Source organism: Hylobates moloch, unplaced genomic scaffold, assembly GCF_009828535.3.
Source record: "Hylobates moloch isolate HMO894 unplaced genomic scaffold, HMol_V3 SCAFFOLD_1, whole genome shotgun sequence".
Classification (NCBI taxonomy): domain Eukaryota; kingdom Metazoa; phylum Chordata; class Mammalia; order Primates; family Hylobatidae; genus Hylobates; species Hylobates moloch.
Genome location: NW_026652276.1, coordinates 210,580,864 through 210,602,356, shown reverse-complemented (window position 1 = coordinate 210,602,356; position 21,493 = coordinate 210,580,864). Strand labels below are relative to the sequence as shown.

The 21,493-nt window shown below is 42.7% G+C and overlaps 1 protein-coding gene across 4 annotated transcripts in view; it reads right to left on the bottom strand.

Moving 5' to 3' along the window:
• Positions 1 to 21,493, bottom strand: part of NRF1 (nuclear respiratory factor 1) — a 143,132-nt gene that overhangs the window by 17,881 nt on the left and 103,758 nt on the right. For 3 of the 4 annotated variants that reach the window (XM_032761720.2, XM_032761719.2, XM_058426662.1), the window contains 2 exons: positions 20,352 to 20,509; positions 10,357 to 10,481 (listed from right to left, as the gene is read on the bottom strand). In XM_032761720.2, the coding sequence (XP_032617611.1) occupies positions 10,357 to 10,481; positions 20,352 to 20,509 (283 nt within the window). Of the gene's footprint in view, positions 1 to 2,567; positions 2,692 to 10,356; positions 10,482 to 20,351; positions 20,510 to 21,493 lie in introns of those variants that run through there. The other variant, XM_058426654.1, reaches the window with a different exon arrangement.

Genomic DNA, 21,493 nt, shown 5'->3' with positions numbered 1-21,493 from the left:
AGCACATCAGCAACCTTTTTGGGGAGAAACAATAATACGGTTCCTAAATTAACATTTACATCTCAATGGACTCTGGTGAGAACAAGCCCATATGCTGCTGTGTCCAGGGAACGAGGAGCATAGAAAAAGGTGGAAGGAGATGTGTTTTACAGTCTAACGTGGAGGACTGGCATCGTCCCTCTCATTTTTAAAGAGCTGGAACAGTGGGACATGCACTAAGTAAAAATGGATGATGGTGGTGACAAAAAGGAAAAAATGGCAAAAGCTACCTTTCGTGATAGAGTTGAAATACAACGCATCTGTTGAGATTTGAAGACAGATAGTGCCATTTTAGGAGTAAAAAGGCCACACTCATGACTGCAAACTATGTGCAGAAGAGAACAGCAGCCCTAGACAAAGGCAAGTGATAGAGCCTTTTTAAACAATGTCACCTTGTATTTTCTTCAGTCAAGGTTATAGAAAGGCTTCTGCTCTATTCCCATTTTTACAGGGTCCACCTCTGCAGCATACATCTTCAACTGCGTAAGGCAAGCATTCGGATACGTCTTAAAGACAGGAAAGCAGCGTCTACATAGTACTGTGCACTCCAACATATGCGAGGAATGATGGAGAAGAAATTGATGCCAACAGCTAAAGAATTTTATATTTATGATGCATCCCTGTGCCAGGCACTATGCTAAGAACTTGACAGGAATCATCTTGTTTAATGCTCACAACTTCCTTGGAGTATGGAACTAACATTATCCTAATGTTTATAGCTAAGGCTTACAGGGGTTAATTTGCTTGCCTAAGATTACAGAGCTTGTTAGAGGTTCAGCTTTTAGGGTATCCAGCTCTGCGGGACCTCCCCTCTCCATTGCTCCTCCTTTTACTCTCAGTGCTATACCAGGTATCTACAAAGTTAAACGATCCTCATCACCACCTTCTATAGTAGAGGTTCTTAACCTTTTTTTGTGGGCTGGAGATGAACAGGGGTGGGGGTGGGGGTGGGAAATGCCTCTGGTCTAGTTACACATTCAATCAAAGCTATAGATATCCTCCCTGCTGCTAGCGGAGGCAAAGAAAAAAAAAGCTATAGATACCAAAAAAATACAAATGCCTTTGTATAGAATTTCTCAGGGTCCATAGACCCCAGGTTAAGAATATCCTATTGGGCTGGGCATGATGGCTCATGCCTGAAATCCCAGCACTTTGGGAGGCCGGATCATTTGAGGTCAGGAGTTTGAGACCAGCCTGGCCAACATGGTGAAACCCCATCTCTACCAAAAATATAAAAAATTAGCTGGGCTCTCTCAGGAGGCTGAGGCAGGAGAATCAGTTGAACCCAGGAGGTGGAGGTTGCAGTGAGCCGAGATTGTGCCACTGCACTCCAGCCTAGGTGAGACAGAATAAGACTCTGTCTCAAAAAAAAAAAAAATTCTAATGAGCATAGTTGAGATTAAATTCTGCCGGGAAAACATAAATATTTTTAAAAGTTTCTAATAAGGTCAAAGAAAACAGGGATGTGAAAAGGTGAAGATTGTTTAGTGTAAAAAGATAGAACGTTTTTCCCTAAAGAAATGTCTACATTAATTTAACTTGGCAGTTGGAATGCATAATAAAATGTACATTTGTTTTACAGCACAGTAAGGCAGAGTGGGGTCTTATAATTTTATTTTTTTATTTTTTATTTTATTTTTTTTTTTTATTTTTTATTTTATTTTATTTTATTTTTTTGAGACAGAGTCTCGCTCTGTTGCCCAGGCTGGAGTGCAGTGGCGCCATCTTGGCTCACTGCAAGCTCCACCTCCCGGGTTCACGCCATTCTGCTGCCTCAGCCTCCCAAGTAGCTGGGACTATAGGTGCCCGCCACCATGCACGGCTAATATTTGTATTTTTTTAGTAGAGACGGGGTTTCACCGTATTAGCCAGGATGGTCTCGATCTCCTGACCTCTTGATCCGTCTGCCTCGGCCTCCCAAAGTGCTGGGATTACAGGCGTGAGCCACCGCGCCCGGTGGTCTTATAGTTTCAGAAAATATGACGTTGAAGTCTTAAGCTGGAACCTCAGCAGCAAGAGTGTTGCCAGGACCAGCCCAGAATGTGGGACACGCTACCCTGAAGATACATGCAAAGGGCTGCTCCTTCTCTAAGTGTAATGACAATGCCTTGTCATCAGCTTTAATTTTTATTTTATTTTATTTTTATTTTTTATTTACTAGGGAGTCTCAACTCTGTCAGCCTGGCTGGAGTGCAGTGGCGCAATCTTGGCTCACCGCAACCTCTGCCTCCCGGGTTCAAGCGATTCTCTTGCCTCAGCCTCCCAAGTAGCTGGGACTACAGGCGTGTGCCACCACGCCTGGCTAAATTTTGTATTTTTAGTAGAGATGGGGTTTCACCATATTGGCCAGGCTGGTCTCGAACTCCTGACCTTGTGATCCGCCTGCGTTGGCATCCCAAAGTGCTGGGATTACAGGCGTGAGCCACCGCACCCAGCAGCTTTAATTTTTAAACAGCCCTCCAGTCCATTTCTCTTCATTCAGAACATGAGGAGGGAGGGTTGAGACCCCTAGTCTTAACCAGGGCAGCATAGGTAGTGGGTGGTTTCTGAGTCTTCAGTGCTGACCAGCGGAGACAGATGTGCTCTTCAAAATCTCTGGGGGACCCCAAGCAAGGGCTGTAGGCAGAGCCAAGTGGAAGACCCGGTGAGGAGCTGGGGAAACAAATAAGCCAATAAACTCGCTCCAGGCAAAAATGAACACGCCCCTGACCCTTTCCCCAGGCTCCACAGCCCTACCACCTTGGTCTCAACTTTGTTAGAGACAGGTGGGAAGGCTGAAAGAGTCCTGGCCTAAACTGAAGGGCAGCAGGAAGGCTTGAGCAGAGGCTTCTAGGAGCTGAGGAAACAACTCGTCTGCTGGGGTTCCTTCCTTCTGAACATCATCTACTTCCCCTTAGTTTCCCTGGTTCTAAATAGCACCTGTAGCCCACCACCCAACTCCAATCAAGATGACACATTCACTAATTGCAAAGTACTCTGCTTACTGAAAATGTTTAAGGCTGACAGCCAGCCAATGATGAGTTCTGCAACCAGAGAAGCATACAGACCTGTCGGCTCCTCTGGCCAGCAAAGGCAAGCCTGTGTGTGTGCAGAGGGAGGGCTGCTGAGCCTGGGGCACTCAGCAGCATGAACCTCCAGGGCACCCCTACAGCCCTCAGAACAGCTGGGCAGATGGGTGCTGTGGCTAAACTAGACTAAGGCAAGCAGCCTCTCGCAGGGGTGGGGAAAGGTTTGACATTTCCAAATTTATTTGTTCAACAATGGTTATCACCCTGTATGTATTTGTGGAGTCTAGGCAGGAACCCAGAGCTCACATCAAAGGGAGACAGTGTAGTATAGTGGTTTGGAAACAAATTGCCTGAATTGTCTGCCACTCTCTATGTGAACTTGGTTTAAGTTACTGAAACTTTCTGTGTCTCAGCTTCCCTATGTGTTAAATCAGTTTAACAGTGTTTACTCATAAAGTTATCACGCGTTTTAAATATAATGCATGTAAAACACTTAGAATGCTTATACATAGTAAGCATTATATAAATTTTGTTAAATGAATAAAATAATGATACAACAGGATTGAGAGACAGAATGCAAGGTCAACAGCTGAGAAGTATGTTGATGTTCTAGGTCAGAGAGCTCCATAAGTGGAGTATGCCCTGCTAACAGCTTTTTTTTTTTTCTTTTTTGAAATGGAGTCTCACTCTGTCATCCCGGCTGGAGTGCAGTGGCACGATCTTGGCTCACTGCAGCCTCGACCTCCTGGGCTCAAGGAATCCTCTCGCCTTAGCCTCTTGAGTAGCTGTGACTATAGGCATGAGCCACCGTGCTGGGCTAATTTTTATATTTTTTGTAGAAACAGGGTTTCACCATGTTGCCCAGGCTGGTCTTGAACTCCTAAGCTCAAGCAATCCACCTGCCTCAACCTTCCAAAGTGTTAGGATTATAGGCGTGAACTACTATGTCGGGCCTCCACTAACATCTTTATTACAAAAAATGAAATTGAAAAAAAATCAAAAGAAAATAAAGGAAAAAGTGAAATTTCAAAGTGCAAGAACACTTGCTTCCCTCACCTGGTCCATCTCTGTGATGAAAACTCCCTATAACCCTGAACCTGGGGAAAGCTGGGGTAGAAGCAGAGGAGAAAACCTGAGTCAATTTTACAGTTTATTAGTGGTTCTGTTGAAAGGCTTGGTAGGATAAAAAATGGCTAAGATAAGGTTTTCTTTTCTTTCTTTTTTTTTTTTTTCTTGAGACGGAGTCTTGCTCTATACCCAGGCTGGAATGCAGTGGCGCAATCTCGGATCACTGCAAACTCCGCTTCCTGGGTTCAAGCCATTCTCCTGCCTCAGCCTCCCGAGTAGCTGGGACTACAGGTGCCCGCCACCGCGCCCTGCTAATTTTTTGTGTTTTGAGTAGAGACAGGGTTTCACTGTGTTAGCCAGGATGGCCTAGATCTCCTGACCTCATGATCCACCCGCCTTGGCCTCCCAAAGTGCTGGGATTACAGGCATGAGCCACCACGCACGGCAGGTTTTATTCTTTCAAATGAACTTTAAAATCAGTATAAAGGTCATATTCCCAAAACACTCTTTGGAATTTTGAATGAAAGTTTTTTCAAATTTAAAAGATGAACCTTTTGTTTGTTTGAGACAGAGTCTCGCTTTGTTGCCCAGGCTGGACTGCAATGGTGCGATCTCAGCTCACTGCAACCTCTGCCTCCTGGATTCAAGCAATTCTCCTGACTCAGCCTCCTGAGTAGCTGGGATTACAGGTGCCCACCACCATGCCCGGCTAATTTTTGTATTTTTAGTAGAGACGGGGTTTCACCATGTTGCCCAGGCTGGTCTGGAACTCTGGGAGGCTGAGGCGGGCAGATCATCTGAGGTCGGGAGTTCGAGACCAGCCTGACCAACATGGAGAAACCCTGTCTCTACCGAAAATACAAAATTAGCTGGGTGTGGTGGCACATGCCTGTAATCCCAGCTACTCGGGAGGCTGAGGCAGGAGAATCACTTGAACCTAGGAGGCAGAGGTTGCGGTGAGCTGAGATTGAGCCACTGCACTCCAGCCTGGACAACAAGAGTGAAACTCCGTCTCAAAAACAAACAAACAAACAAAAAAACCCCAAAGGACAAAACCCAAAAAAACCTCACTCCAAACCAGCAAATGCTACATCCTCTTTTTCTTGTGGCATCATTAGGAAAAGTGTCAGCTATATTAAAAAATGCTGATGCTTTCTTAGCACTTCTGCTAAGAGGCTTATTAGGTTGGTGTGAAAGTAACTGCACCAACTTCAAATTTGCCATTACTTCTAATGGCAAAAAACCCCACAATTACTTTTGCACCAACCAATACTTACGAACTTGTTAATCTATTTTGTTTTCCCCCATCTACTTTTCAGGAATGAAAGATAGCTGTATGAATCTGCGATAAGATCTCAGACAGAAGAGTGTTTCTGAGGTGGCCAAGTGCCAATATAATCCTTCTCTTTCATTACGTTTGCTGCAATAGGAAGGAAGAGAAAGGTCTATAGGCCTGGTTTTCTGAGGCTTGCCAACAATGGGTGTTAAGGTCTGGGTGAGAGGTGAGAGGCACTCAGCAAAGAGCTCCTCAAGTCTGAGTGAATGCCTGTATCTGTCAGCCCTGGAGGTCAGGAGTCCTGGAACACAGGGGGTTCTGGGGACCAGCAGAGAGGAAGACAGAGTGAAGAAAAACAAATGGGCTGAACTGTATCACTTCTTACATTAAGGTGTATAAGATGAAAAGAGTATTGAGATAACTGTGTTCAAAAAATGAAGGGCTGGGTGTAGTGGCTCACACCTATAATCCTAACACTTTGGGAGACTAAGGCGGGAGGATCATTTTGAGCCCAGGAGTTTGGGACCAGCCTGGGTAACAAAGGGAGATTCCATATCTACAAAAAATATAATTAAAAAAATTAGCCCGGTGTGGCAGTGCGCACCTGTGGTCCCAGCGTCTCAGTAGGCTGAGGTGGGAGGATAGCTTTAGCCTGAGGTCAAGGCTGCAGTGAACCAGCCTAAGTGACAGAGTGAGACCCTGTCTCAAAACAAACAAACAAACAAACAAGTAAAGGAAGGAATTAATCTGGTAGACTTCACCAGCCTTAGGCAATTCTACCTACATCTAAATGAAAAGGCATCTGTGAAAATCTTTATATTGAACCGAACCATGAAACTTCATCCTAAGAGACCAAAGACTCTATTGAAAAAGACAGAGAACATAGAAATAAAGTAATGTGAGTGCTTGGGTAGTTCCTTTAGTGTCGGGGTAGTGTGGGGTAGATGTCCAGAAAGAAGAAGTCTTCAGGGTGTACAGGTGCTCGGTGCAATGTCTTCATCAGGTCTGCTTTGGTGATCCAGAATTTAAACTTCTGGCTTGCATGGGTCATTATCTTTTTTTTTTTTTTTTTTTTTTCAAGACAGAGTCTTGCTCTGTCACCCAGGCTGGAGCACAGTGGCATGATCTCGGCTCACTGCAACCTCCATCTCCTGGGTTCAAGTGATTCTCGTGCCTCAAACTCCCGATTAGCTGGGATTACAGGTGTTGCCACCACGCCTGTCTAATTTTTTGTGTTTTAGTAGAAACGGGGTTTCACCACATTGGTCAGGCTGGTCTCAAACTCCTGACCTCAGGTCATCCACCCACCTTGGCCTCCCAAAGTAGTGAGATTACAGGTGTGAGCCACTGAGCCTGGCTCTTTTTTTTTTGAGACAGGGTCTCGATATCTCACCCAGACTGGACTGCAGTGGTGTGATCATGGCTCACTGCAGCTTTGACTTCCTGGGCTCTAGCAGTCCTCTCACCTCAGGCTCCCAAGTAGCTGGGACTACAGGTGTGCACCACCACTCCTGGCTAATTTTTAAAATTTTTTGTAGAGATGGGGTCTTACTATATTGTTCAGGTTGGTCTTGGACTCCTGGACGCAGGCAATCCTCCCACCTCGGCCTCCCAAAGCGCTGGGATTACAGGCATGAGCTACTATGCCTGGCCTATGGGTCATTATCTCTTAACTTGAAAAACACCATCCCCTAGGATATTGCTTCATAACCTCACCTGCCCCTGCCACTTCCCAATGGTTATGGACTTCATCAGGCTCCACATGCAGTGGTCCTCTATCCCTGCTAGTTCCATCCCACAAACTCTTTCTCCTTCAGGACTGAACAATATCCAAATTGCTCTCAGAAGAGTCATCTGCTATTCCAATTTTGATTTAAACCATACTCTGAAATATGGGATACATGTTTTCCCCTAAGTAGTATCTGTTTCCAAGTTAGTTCTATGTCAACAAACAGCACCTTGTTCTGCTATCATCTGGTTCTTCCTGATAATAAACTCTTTCTGATTAAAAAAACTTGGCCTGGCCAGGGTGTGGTGGCTCATGCCTCTAATCCCAGCACTTTGAGAGGCCGAAGTGGGAGGATCACTCGAGCCCAAGAGTTTGAGACCAGCCAGAGCAATATGGAGAGGCCTCATTTCTATTAAAAAAAGAAAAAAGATTAAAAAAAATGTGACCTACTGGCAGATACCATAAGCTTGTCTGCCCAGAAGTGACAAACATAGGCTGGGCATGGTGGCTCACGCCTGTATTCCCAGTACTTTGGGAGGCTAAGGTGGGTGGATCACCTGAGGCCAGAGTTCAAGACCAGTCATGGCCTATCTCTATTAAAAACACAAAAATTATCTGGGCATGGTGTGGCACGTCTGTAATCCCAGCTACTCGGGAGGCTGAGGCAGGAGAATCATTGGAACTTCCGGGAAGCAGAAGTTGCAATGAGCTGAGATTGTGCCACTGCACTCCAGCCTGGGTGACAGAGCAAGACTCTGTCTCAAAAAAAAAAAAAGAACAAAAAGAAGCGACAAACTCTGGCAACAGGACAGAATCCAAAAGAATGATGAAAAAGAGAACCTCTAAAAGTCTAGCCAGATATCAAAATTGCTGATTAAGAGGGAAAAATCTGGTTCCAATCCCAAAGTAAATAGTATAGCAATGTGGGCAAAAATGTTAGAAAAGAGGATTATCAAAGTTACTTGGATCATATCCAATATGAGATTCATTCTTTGGATTCCCAAGGGCAGATGAAATGATTGGCCTTTGCCTAAAACTGCTGGGATATGGCACAACTCAAGGGTCTGATTTGATACAGAAATGCTGCATTCAGAAAGAGATAACTTCCAACTCTCAAGGCCTGAGTTCAGCAAGTACTGGCAGTTACAGACTGAGGATGGCCTGCTTTGGGGGAACTACTGGCTTTTAGGATGTGAACCAGAATTTTCCCAGATCACAAATGTAGCCAACAACATGAAATCACACCAAATGATTCACACAACCCAATGCTACTGAAAAGAGGCAGCTTCCAGTAATCAATAGTAGCGGGTGTGGTTCAACTTTATTGTATGGCTGAACGGTTCTACTTGGCCGAGAGCCAGAGGGTCCTTGGATTTACCTATAAATTCGTCCATCTGAAAAGGTGATGCTGGGGAGGAGCCAGAACTATAAAGCAGTCTGTTCTCTCCCAGACAGGTCAAGTCAATTGGAATGGATAATAAAGTTTCCTACTGAACCCACATGGGAAGTTATTTTTAGCAGTTCCATAGTGAATAAGAGCAATCACACTTCACATGAATGCCACATAAGCCAGATATCCTACCCTTTGCTCAGGGTGCCTTAGGACTCTGATGAGGAACAGAAAAAGGTAAAAAAATAGAAGTAGGATTCTAGCTAGAGAGAGAGGTTTTCCTTAATTCCAACCATGGTCCATTTCATCCTGAACATGTGTGGCTATAAGATGTCCTTTGTCCTGCAGCATTCTGGTTGAGATCAATTCTGTCTAGATTTAGATAAGTTCACGAAAGCCTCTTTCCCTACAGAAAAAGTAGGCTATAGTTTTAGAATTGAATTTGTTTGGCATCTTTGGGAAATGATTCTCAGAAGCCATGATGGCTCTTTGCATTTCCTATGTTATTCTTCTCTGGGGGGACAGAGGTACTTTGTTTCCTCCTATTCCAAAGGAGTACGCAGCACTATGTCTTTCTTCAAAGACTTTTCCAACTAATAGAGCATTCGGTTCTTAGGGGCCTACCATAAACAAAGTGCCAGGTACTTTTCTTTCTGCCACTAATGCCATTAAAGAACCTTCTGCCTACATGATGAAAGTATGTTATTTATCTATCCTCATTCCAGGATTGGTTTTTTTTTTTTTTGAGACGGAGTCTTATTCTGTCACCCAGGCTGGAGTGCAGTGGCGCAATCTCAGGTCACTGCAACCTCTGCCTCAAAGGTTCAAGCGATTTTCTTGCCTCAGCCTCGCACACCACCATGGACTGGGTTTTGCCATGTTGGCCAGGCTGGTCTTGAACTCCTGACCTCAGGTGATCCACCCACTTTGGCTTCTCAAAGTGCTGGGATTAATAGGCATGAGCCACCATGCCCGGCCCCATTCCAGTACCTTAAAGCAACAATTTCCCCAAAGCCATGGAGTATTTAATTTGTCCTGCTTAATTATATATTATTTAAAAATATAACAATCACATAGGGTCTCACAGAACAGATCTAGCCCTCCTCTTTCACCCAGACTTCTGAGGCACTTCCTTGGGCAGCTTGTCTTGCCAACTGACTCCTTACCAATGTGGACCCAAAGAACTGGGCTGAAGTTGTATATTTTTGCCACCATATTTCTATGAATTTTATCCCTTTTGCTTATTCAGGATATTCACCAATGTAAAGGAAGTCAAAGAGCTGGGGAAGAAGCACAGGGTAGGGGCATGTAATTGGCTAAATCCAGAGGTCCTTCGTGAGGCTACATATAACAGGAAGCAGAACCACAGTACCAACCAGAGAGGCACCGGCATCACAGCCTGCTGCCTGACCCCGAGCACAGGTGAGACGTGGCGCCTTTCTTGATGTAGTCAGAACTTTGCACGATGGTCCTGCCCATGAGAGAGTCTCTGCTACAGTAAAGGACATTGATCTACCCTATCCGATGAGAGAGTAAAGACAAAATGTGGCTCACAGCAAATTTTAAGGTGCCTCTCAGCAAGTCTTGTCACAACAAGATAATCACTTTTTAAGTAACAATTCAATTTGGTAGCCATTATCATGGCATTTTCCTTCAGGAACCCCCATGTCTCCTACTAGTGAAAGGAATCACAGGCTCCTAGAATATTCCTAGGCATGAAATGTCTACCAATGAAGAAAAAAAAATCGAAGCTCAAACTCTTTCTGAAGGCTTTGTTGCCAGTCATGTCAGGAAGGTTTAAGTGGAAACAGGGAAGAAATTTAATAAAATATTTATGCTCTCTTACCATTAGCATCTTGGACTCCAGTAAGTGCTCCAACGGCTGCTGCGGTTTCCCCGGACAAGACGATCTGTCCTCCACCTTGTAAGGTGGCCTCAGCCAGGGTGGCGACAGCATGGGCGGCAGCTTCGCTGCGGGCACAGGAACAGGAGAGAGGGGGATGTGTAAGATGAATAGAGGAACAGCACTGCAGCCAAGACAAACCATCCTTTCAACGCCTTCCTTGGGTCTTTCTACTGACTCCATGGTTGTGATCCTACCAGCAAATACGTGATAACAGTGCTAATAGATAAAGCCAAGAGTAATTCTGAAATAATATTAATGGCTAGAGAAATCTCAAGTCTTACACAGCTATAAAGCTAACGGTGAGAGTTTCTTTGAACCTCAGTAATGAGTGTTTGAGGACAGAAGGCACTCATTATCAGTTTCTTCCTTATCAATATCAGTTGAGTGCTTGCAAGCCATAGTGGAAGCTCTGATCCATATTCACAATGCAAAAGCCATTTTGGTTGTCAATCACAAGGTTTTCCTTTTCTCTTTTCTCCTTACAGTAACATAAGGCAGATCATCTGAGACTGTCCTTTTATAGCCAAGGATGAATGATAATATGAGGAGTCAGCAGCAACCTGGACTCGCTCTTCAATTAATACTAAATATTAATTTGATTTATAGTCATGCTTTTCAAATACAGGGTAATGGCTGATTAATATCCTGAAAAGTCCAACTCTTCCCTTTGACTCACTGTATATCCAGGCAGGGCTAAAACAAAGACTTAAAGTTTAAAATTATCACTACAAGTCCAAACTGTATAAATACAGTTTGCCTCTATAATTACAACAAAATAATAAACCTCCCTACATAGCACAAATGCTCTGTAGAATAGGAAGACATTAACCATTTGTTTATATCAAGTACTATTTTAGCAGTGTGTCCCATTTTTCTTTCTTTTCCTTGCTATATGCTTTTACTATGTGCATAAATACCCATTTTTCCTGATTCTATGATGCTACAAACTGTAAGACATACTATTATTTCATGGGCCAGTAAGGAAGAAAAATTCCTGACAATTGTAAGATTATAATTTGCCATCCAAATTTCAGAGATGTAAAAATGTGAAAAAACAGGCAAATTCATTATCCCTTCTGGTAAAGTATCAGGTGTCAATTTGCAGTTACTGAGGGACTATCAAATTCCAGTAGGCACAGAATAGAGATGGTGGTGCCATTTAGTTTAGCAGAAGTGGACAAATAAGCCAGTTGAGTCAGCTTTGCTCTGGAGCTGCAGGCTTTGCTGTAACATGGCAGTGGTCTTGTAAGCACAAGCCGTAAGTGGAGGTGGGTAAGGGGACAGGGACTAATTGGAGTAAACATGTTAGGACTGTGGGCAAAGCAACATGTACCAAACTCAATACAGTCTCCTTTACCTAAGACAGTCAGCACACAAGTAAAACAACAGATACAGTAATTCCCCTGCAAAAAACTTCTTGGTCACTGTAAGGATTTTAGGAAGCAGGAAAAGAAACCGAATGGACAGAAAAGTGTCATCAAATAGAAAAACTTCCTCCTTACTAATTTGCCTTGCTTTTTAACAGTTATCTTTTTCTGATAATAAAAGCAATATACTTGCTTTTATACAAAGTTTGAGCAAACTCTATTAAGTATAAAAGAAAATTTTAAATATCATAATTATTTCCTTCTAATCTTAAATACAACTTCAAAAAGATAAGATAAGGCCAGGCAGGGTGGCTCACGCCTGTAATCCTAGCTCTTTGGGAAGCCGAGGAGGGTGGATCACGTGAGGTCGGGAGTTCGAGACCAGCCTGACCAACATGGAGAAACCCCGTCTCTAGTGAAAATACAAAATTAGCCAGGTGTGGTGGTGCATGCCTGTAATCCCAGCTACTCAGGAGGCTGAGGCAGGAGAATTGCTTGAACCTGGGAGGCAGAGATTGCGGTGAGCCGATATCATGCCAATGCCCCCCACCCCGGGAAAAAAAAAGAAAAAATTTCCAAAAAAAAAAAAAAAAAAAAAAAAAAAAGATAATAATTAGGATTGTACTGTAGTTTTAAAAATTGTTTTGTTGTGGTAAAATGCACATAACATAAAATTTACATTCTTAACACTTAAGTGTGCAGTTCAGTGAGTTAAATACACTCAGAACGCTGTGCAGCCATCACCATCATTCATCTCCACAACTCTCTTCATCTTGTAAAACTGGAAATCTGGACCATTAAACTTCCTATTCTACCATCTCCCTAGCCCCTGGCAACCACCATTCTACTTTCTGCCTCAATGATTTTTTCATTTTTGTTTTTATTTTTTAGAGACGGGATCTTGCTATGCTGCCCAGGCTGGTCTTGAATTCCCAGGCTCATGCAATCCTGCTTTAGCCTCCTGACACAAATAGCTGGAACTATAGGTGTGTCATATCTTTGTTGTCATATCTAAGAAATCACGGGCAAATCCAATGTCATTACATTTTGCCCCCATGTTTTCTTCTAAGAGTTTGATAGTTTTAGGTCTTAGATCCATTTTGAGTTATTTTTTGTCTCTATGATTTTTACTACTCTATCTCACAGAAATACAACCACACAGTATTTGTCCTTTTGTGTCTGGCTTATTTCACTTGGCAGAATGCGCTCAAGATTCATCCACGTCGTAGCAGTTGTCAGAATTTCCTTCCTTTTAAAGGCCGAATAATATTCCATTGTGTGTATATACCACATTTTGTTTATCCATTCATCTGTTGATGAACACTTGGTTGCTCCCCTGTTTTAGCTATTGTGAATAATGCTGCTGTGAACATGGGCATACAAATATTTCTCTGAGATCCTGCTTTCAATTCTTTGGGATATACACCCAGAAGTGGATTTGCTGCAACATATGGTAGTCCCATTTTAAATTTTTTGATGAATTATCATATTGTTTCCCACAGTGGCTATGTCATTTTACATTCCCACCAACAGTGCACAAGGGTTCCAATTTCTCCACATCCTCACCAACACTTGCTATTTTCTGTTTTTTTGGATTGTGGCCATCTTAATGGGTGTGAGGTGATAGCTCATTGTAGTTTGGATTAGTGATGTTGCACATCTTTTCCTGTGCTTATTGGCCATCTGCATATCTTCTTTGGAGAAATTTGGAGAAATGTCTATTCAAGACCTTTGCCCATTTTTGAATAGAGTTTTTGTTGTTGAGTTTTAGACATTCCCTATATATTCTGGATATCAATCCCTTATCAGATACGATTTGCAAATATTTTCTCCCATTCTGTGGCTTGCCTTTTTCCTCTACTGATAGTCTTTTGATGCACACATTTTAATAATTTTCATAAAGTCCAATTTGTCTATTTTTCCTTTGCCATATCCAAGAAATTACTGGCAAATCCAATGTCATGAAGTTTTGCCCCATGTTGTCTTCAAAGAGTTTTATAGTTGTAGGTCATGGAACCACTTTGAGTTAATTTTTATACATGGTGTTAGGTAAAGGTCCAACTTCATTCTTTTGCATGTAGATATCCAGTTTTCCCAGCACCACCACTCACACTTCTGATTTCAAAACTTAACACAAAGCTGTAGTAATCAAAACAGTATAGTACTGACATAAAGACAAACATATAGACCAGTGGAATAAAATTGAGAGCTTAGAAATAAACCTTCACCTATATGGTCACATGGTTTTTGACAAGGGTGCCAACATCATTCAATAGGGAAAGGACTGTCTTTTCAACAGGAGACACTTGATCTGGAATTACTACTAAGGCTGTTCTTTACATTTTTTATGATAGAATTTAATTTTAAAGTGCTTATAAGTATTTATTAGGAGACTTTAATGAATATTTTTTAGTACCTAGGCCCTTAATTTTTAATATTTTGCTAAGAAATTTATGTTAACACTACTACCAACCACTGGGAATTTTTTTTTTTTTTTTTGAGATAGAGTTTCGCTCTTGTTGCCCAGGTTGGAGTGCAATGGCACGATCTTGGCTCACCGCAACCTCTGCCTCCCAGGTTCAAGCGATTCTCCTGCCTCAGCCTCCCGACTAGCTGGGGTTACAGGCATGCACCACCACGCCCGGCTAATTTTGTATTTTTAGTAGAGACGGGGTTTCTCCATGTTGGCCAGGCTGGTCTTGAACTCCCGACCTCAGGTGATCCACCCGCCTCGGCCTCCCAAAGTGCTGGGATTACAGGCATGAGCCACCGCACCCGGCCTGGAAATTTTATTAATTACCTATGTCGGAGAAAAAAAAGAAAAAGAATACATAAATATATGAGCAGCCAATTTTACAGCATCCACCTGTCAATGATTAATGATACAAATATTTACACTGTGACCTGAGACTTTATGGAAAGTAGAAAAGTATACTCTTTGGAAAAAGCTGTGTGATAGTCTGAAGAAGAAAAATGTAAATGAGAATTGTTTATATGGAATTAGGATCTTTGTTTATAGGTTACCTCAGTGACTGCTTATTTCCTATAATTATTCTTACGATTTACAATAATCTCATCTTTATGACAATCAAAGATGACATCCTGCCACTCATGTACATCCTGAACACACTCTGGCAGAATGAGTTTCATAGGCAGTGAAGGGAGAGGGCAGCTCCCCAAGCCTTGACATGAAAGTGTACCTGCAACTGATCACACTCATTTCATTCGACTTAAAGCCCTAAAAACTTGAAGTTATCTTCTTTAACTTCCTTCTAAAATATGGTATGGTAGAAGAAAAGCTGAAAACCAGCAACAACCTAAAACAATCTGGAATGCCAGGGATGAGGGGTCCAATGCAATGGGGGTGACAGGTTGACAGGTCAGTACGATTAATTATTCAATCCCCAGTTAGGGTCTTCACGTGGGGCATGAAGACAACGATGATGCCTATGGTAAGCAGGGCTATCACTTCCAGAGCGATTCTCACCTTTGACCTTTTACACTCAACTTTATGGGAAACGACCAAACTAAACTGCTAGAAAAAGATTTTTTTTTTTGTTCTGAGACGGAGTTTCGCTCTCGTGGCCCAGGCTGGAGTGCACTGGTGCAATCTTGGCTCACCGCAATTTCCACCTCCCAGGTTCAAGCAATTCTCCTGCCTCAGCCTCCCGACTAGCTGGGATTACAGGCATGCACCACCATGCCCGGCTAATTTTGTATTTTTAGTAGAGACGGGGTTTCTCCATGTTGAGGCTGGTCTCGAACTCCCGACCACAGGTGATTCGCCCACCTCGGCCTCCCAAAGTGCTGGGATTACAGGCGTGAGCCACCGTGCCCAGCCTAGAAAAATATTATGTTCACTTAAAAACGTGAATAGGGATTAAAAAGGCCCTGAGCTAGACCACAATTTTTAGACAAAAGTCATTTCAAAACCAAAGCTATAAATAAGAGGTTTCCGTCAACCTTTTACCTGTTAAGTGTCTTATCTTTACCTGTAGGAAAGAAAGGCAGTTGTACCATCCCTGACCTCTATTCCAGAGAAGATTTCTGATCTAAGTTTTCCATCCCCTTTTATTGCACAAATATCACTCCGTACATAAAAGCCCCATTTTATTTTAATAATATGTCTAATTTTAAGTCAATAATATTTCATCTTAAAGACTAAGAGCAGCTGGGCGTGGTGGCTCACGCCTGTAATCCCAGCACTTTCGGAGGCTGAGGCGGGTGGATCACGAGTTCAGGAGACCGAGACCATCCTGGCTAACACAGTGAAACCCCCGTCTCTACTAAAAATATAAAAAATTAGCTGGGCGGGGTGGTGGGTGCCTGTAGTCCCAGCTACTCGGGAGACTGAGGCAGGAGAACGGTGTGAACCCAGGAGGCGGACCTTGCAGTGAGCTGAGATGGCGCCACTGCACTCCAGCCTGGGCGACAGAGCAAGACTCTGTCTCAAAAAAAAGACTAAGAGGAAATTTTTCTTTCAAAATATGACGTTTTAAAAGCAAAATCTTCACAACAAAAAAAGACAAATTCTAAAATTCCTTGAGAAGAGGAATTAATCTAAGTATTTCCCCATAGCATTGAGTCACAGCCCTGCACACAGTAGACACACAATAAATACTGTCTCAGTGTTAACAATATACTATCAAGTAAGTTTCCACTACTTTAGAAACGTAGAGTCAGTCTACAAAGCCAAATCATGATCTCTACATGCAAGGACTATACTGGCCATATTCAGGAAAAGGGTTTGTAGGACATGTTTAAAAGGAACTACAAGTCCAGGACAGCTTAACCAAAGAACTGAAAATTCAAATTAATCACTGTATCACAAGTAAATGATGATATTACTTCCTTTCCTCTCTGGTTGTTCAGGCCAAATAGCTTATATATAAGCTATTTTATATATACATATATATGGTATTATATATATGTAGGTATGTATGTATATACACACACATTTTTTTAAAGCTGTGATGTTCTGCTCATTTGTTCACTTTGATTCCCTTCCCACCTCCTTTCCAAAAGTGCTGATTTATTCTTTATTTTGAAAATGAAAATTAACACAGTTTTTAGGTTTTTAAAGGACAATTTCTCCATACCCACTTTGGGTTGTTAGAAAGCCAGGGTGGTCTAATGGCTGTGAAGCCCTGGGCCCTTGTGACTTATAGTATGAAATTCTCTTAACAGCGTGGTTGAGAAACAAGTCTGTCCTGCAACTGTCCTGATCCCATTTTACCCTGTAAAAGATGAAGGAGCCCCTCTGCCTCCTTACTCCCCAACCTGCCATTGTACGTAGCTTCCTCTCCCTTCTCACCCTGTGCCCACATCTGCTGTTTACATTGCAGCAGAGGTGCAGGTGGTTATTAGAGAACCATGCTTGTTTTATCTGCACCCGAAACAGAGCAAGCTGCAAGAGGGCAGATTATGAAACTGCTTTGTCATCATAGGAACAAAGACCAGATTTCTCTGTGTATTTCTCACTGAGATGACTTCCAACAGCAAATTCTGTGGAGAGGCTCAGAGTGCAGGGACTAAATGATTCTACTGCATCTCATCCACAAAGAAGCGAGTGCTAAGGGCTTGTTTCTTACATCCAACCCTCCTGACTAAGACATTAGACCATGGGTTACCTCTGTTGGGTTCAGAAAGCCCTGATGTTCCCCTAATAGTCTGCTATAGTCTAGTCTCTGCTGCCAGGCTTGGTTTCTTCATCCCCAGCAGAAGCTGCAATACACCAACCCCTAACACTCACTGGGGCATCGAACTACCTGATTGCAAAGAGATTTCAACATCTCTTTATTCCTCCTCTATGCCACAGTGAACACATTCTCCTTCCTTTGGAGTAAACACTGTAGCCACCTCAGCTGCATCTGAGTTTGCTAACAAGCCCTCGGGGGATACCATTACCCGCTTGCCTTTAGAAATAAGCCCTGGTCCTTACAACAAAGGGAGCCCAAATGTGCCTCATATTTCCCACTATGTACAGAGTTCCCAGGACACACACACTTCACTGGAATATCCAAGGTGTTGGCTGCAAGTCTCAATGAAACCAAGTTTTGCTGGTCTTTAATGAGGGCCTGTTAGACCCCAAGCTACAGTCGGGCGGGGAATGGGGGGTGTTACTGGACTGAAGGGACGGAGGGTCTCACTTGGCCATGCCTTTCAGAAAGTTTATCTGGGTGTTTCTCTCAAAGAGAGGGGTAGAATTGAGCCAAGTGTAAGGAACCAAGTAAGACTTTCATGTTACTGAAAAGCAACATGATGAGTATATACGTGAGTGGGGGAAAAAAAGTAATGGAAGAGCAACACGAGCAACATGGCTCAATGAGCTGAAAAAAAATGTTCTGATCACTAGGGACCAACTAGGTAACTCTGAGAAGATGTGTTTTTTTGTGTGTGTGTCTCTCTGTGTGTGTGTGTGTGTGTGTGTTTCAGTTTCCTATTCCTAATCAACCACCAATCTCTGGCCATACTTCTTTTAAAATGAATCATTTAGGCTGGGCGTGGTGGCTCATGCCTGTAATCCCAGCACTTTGGGAGGCTGAGGCGGGTGGATCACCTGAGGTTAGGAGTTCGAGACCAGCCTGACCAACATGGAGAAACCCTGTCTGTACTAAAAATACAAACTTAGCTGTGTGTGGTGGCGCATGCCTGTAATCCCGGCTACTTGGGAGGCTGAGGCAGGAGAATCGCTTGAACCCGGCAGGCGGAGGTTGCGGTGAGCCGAGAACATGCCATTGCACTTCAGCCTAGGCAACAAGAGCGAAACTACGTTTCAAAAAAAAAAAAAAAGAATCACTTTACCTCCATTCTTACTACTTTAGTTTCCAAGACCTTAACAAGGCATGCCTGGAGTGCCTCTTCCTAACTGATCTTCTAATCTCCTCTCACTATAATCAATTCAGAATAGACAACTCTTAAAATATAACTTAAATGATAATAACTATAATTCTTGAAGTGCTAACTATGGGTTGGACACTGCGATGAGAATTTTATCTATATTGTCTCATATACATGATTCTGTGTGATGAGTCTTATCCTCATTATAACAATGGGGAAAACAAGGCTCAGAGGTTATGTTTCTCAGGATCAAATGGCTAGTGTGTGGTGGAGCCAGGATTCAAACCTGAATCTATGTGACGTTGGAACCCTGCTCTCAGCCACCATACTACACAGCCTCATACAGTGAACCGTACACAAATCCATCACAGCTCTCTAGTATCTATCCTAATCAATCTAAACTTTCACTGATTTTATATTTAGCGGAGGTGATCACCCTCCTCTGAATTTCTACAATGTTCATAGTCTTTACCATACAATTCAATAGTGAGTTACACTCTAAGTAATACTGTTTGCTAAGTGTTTTACTTAAATCAGTCTCCCCAATAAGAGCATGATTTCTTTGAGGGCAGAGTATATGCTAGAGCACTCTATTCTCTATTTACAGCCTTACCTAGTAGAGCTGGCATGCCGCAAGAGTTCAGCCCTTACCTGCATACAAGACACTGACCTAAGGATTTCATATGGAGTAACTCAGTTCTCATAACACCCCTAGAAGAATGTACTGTTATCACTCCCATTTTACAGAATAGGAGAGCCTGGCTACTGAGAGTTCAAATTAACTGTTCGATGCCAAACAGTTTGTAAGTGACAGAGCTGGGCTTCAAACCCAAGTAGTCTGGTGTCAAGGCTCACACTCTTGACCATTAATTTAAATGCCTGAGTCCATTAAAAATAAAATTACATCAGGAATGAAGAAGAGGGAGAATGATATGAAGCTGATCTTTCCTGTCAACAACCAGTAGAAGGAACCAGGCAGGGAACAATACAATCGAGTTTCAGAAACCACCTCTTGGAGCATCCCATTTGGCAGCACCCTTCCTAACATACCTGAAGAAAAAAGTTCATTATTTTCCCCAATAATCCAAAACTTATTTTTCTTGAGCTCACTGATAAGCAAGGGCAACACATTTTTCTCAAAAGCAAGTAAAATCAGCCACTTGCTGCTTAAACATGGATTAATACCCCCAACAAAATGCAGTTTCTTTTGTAGGGCAAAAGGACAATTAATCCGAAGCCTCTTAATTTGTTCTGTATCCCTTGAAAACATGAAGCACTCAAGCCTTGCTGCTATTGCTTACTGGACACAGAATAGGATAAACGGGAAGGCTTGACGAGAAGGCTTAGGCTGGAAGTCAGAAAGGCTGCACTGGTTGTTGGGGCTGGGTGGCGGCAGGAGTGAAGAATGATGCGGAGATGATCTTAACATCAACAGCCAGTAGAAGGAACTAAGCAGGAAACAGTACATTGAGTTTTGGAAACTACCTTTTACTGGAGGATTCCATTTCACATCACCTTTCCTAAGCACACCTGAAGGAAAGAAGTCTAATTTTTCTTGGTAAGGGCTGACCTATTATAGCCCAAACTACAATATTGTATGGGCCAAGAGTGTTAAGTTCCAACTGCCAACTGTGGCAAACAGAGATACATTTCTGTTTAAGAGGCCTCCACCCATATCTGCAGGGACAGATTTGCGATCCTCATTTATTCCCGCACTCTTGCCACCACCTGTTAAGCGCCATAGTGACTGTAGCTCCCTGCTGCATCTCCTGAGAAGCTGCCACTGCGGCCTCTGCCAATGATGCCACTGCCTGGGTGGCCTCTGATGCTTGCGTCGTCTGGATGGTCATCTCACCTCCCTGTAACGTGGCCCAATTTTGTTCCACCTGAGGCAGAAAGGACAAGATAGTAAAAAAACAATGCCACAAAAGTACAATTTTAAAAGTAATTTTTCTAATAATTGCTACTTTTTGGCTAAATACACATACTCTTTAAAATTAACATGACCTGCAGTGTACAGAACAGAGTTTTAAGTAAGCTACCTTTTGCATAAAAAGGGGGTATTAGAATATATACCTGAATTTGCTTGCATTTGCATAAAGAAATTCTGGAAGGACACACAAAAGCCACTGAATATATTCTCTGGATTGTATGTGTGGGGTTGAGAGGAGTTGGAAACAAATTGGATGGGAGACAGAAAGCAAGACATTCCACTGTACCTTTTTTTTTTTTGAGAGGGAGGCTCCCTCTGTCGCCCAAGCTGGAGTGCAATGGCACAATCTTGGCTCACTGCAACCTCCACTTCCCAGGTTGAGCGATTCTCCTGCCTCAGGCTCCCTAGTAGTTGGGACTATAGGTGTGTACCACCACCCCTGGCTAATTTTTGTATTTTTAGTAGATATGGAGTTTCACCATGTTGGCTAGGCTGGTCTCAAACTCCTGACTTTACGTGATCCACCTGCCTCAGTCTCCCAAAGTGCTGGGATTACAGGCATGAGTCACCACGCCCGGCCCACTCTACACTTTTAAATACGTTTCTCAATTTACTTCCCGATGTATACATACTTCAAAACAACATGTTGTGCCAGATAAATATATACAATTTTTTGTCAATTTAAATAAATACATAATAAAGTTTAAAAATATATAGGCTGGGTTGTTAGAAATGGGCCATGAGAGGAAAAAAAAATTCAAACTATACCAAAAATTCAAACTGTATCAAAGGGAATATGATACCAGTACTCTAGACCCTTTGTCCAAAGGGTCTACTACTGTGCCTATTTTCTTTCTCTTTTATTATTTTTTTATCATTATACAATATTTCCATGTAATATACCTATTTTCTCGTGTACCTTTGTAGAGCTATTCCT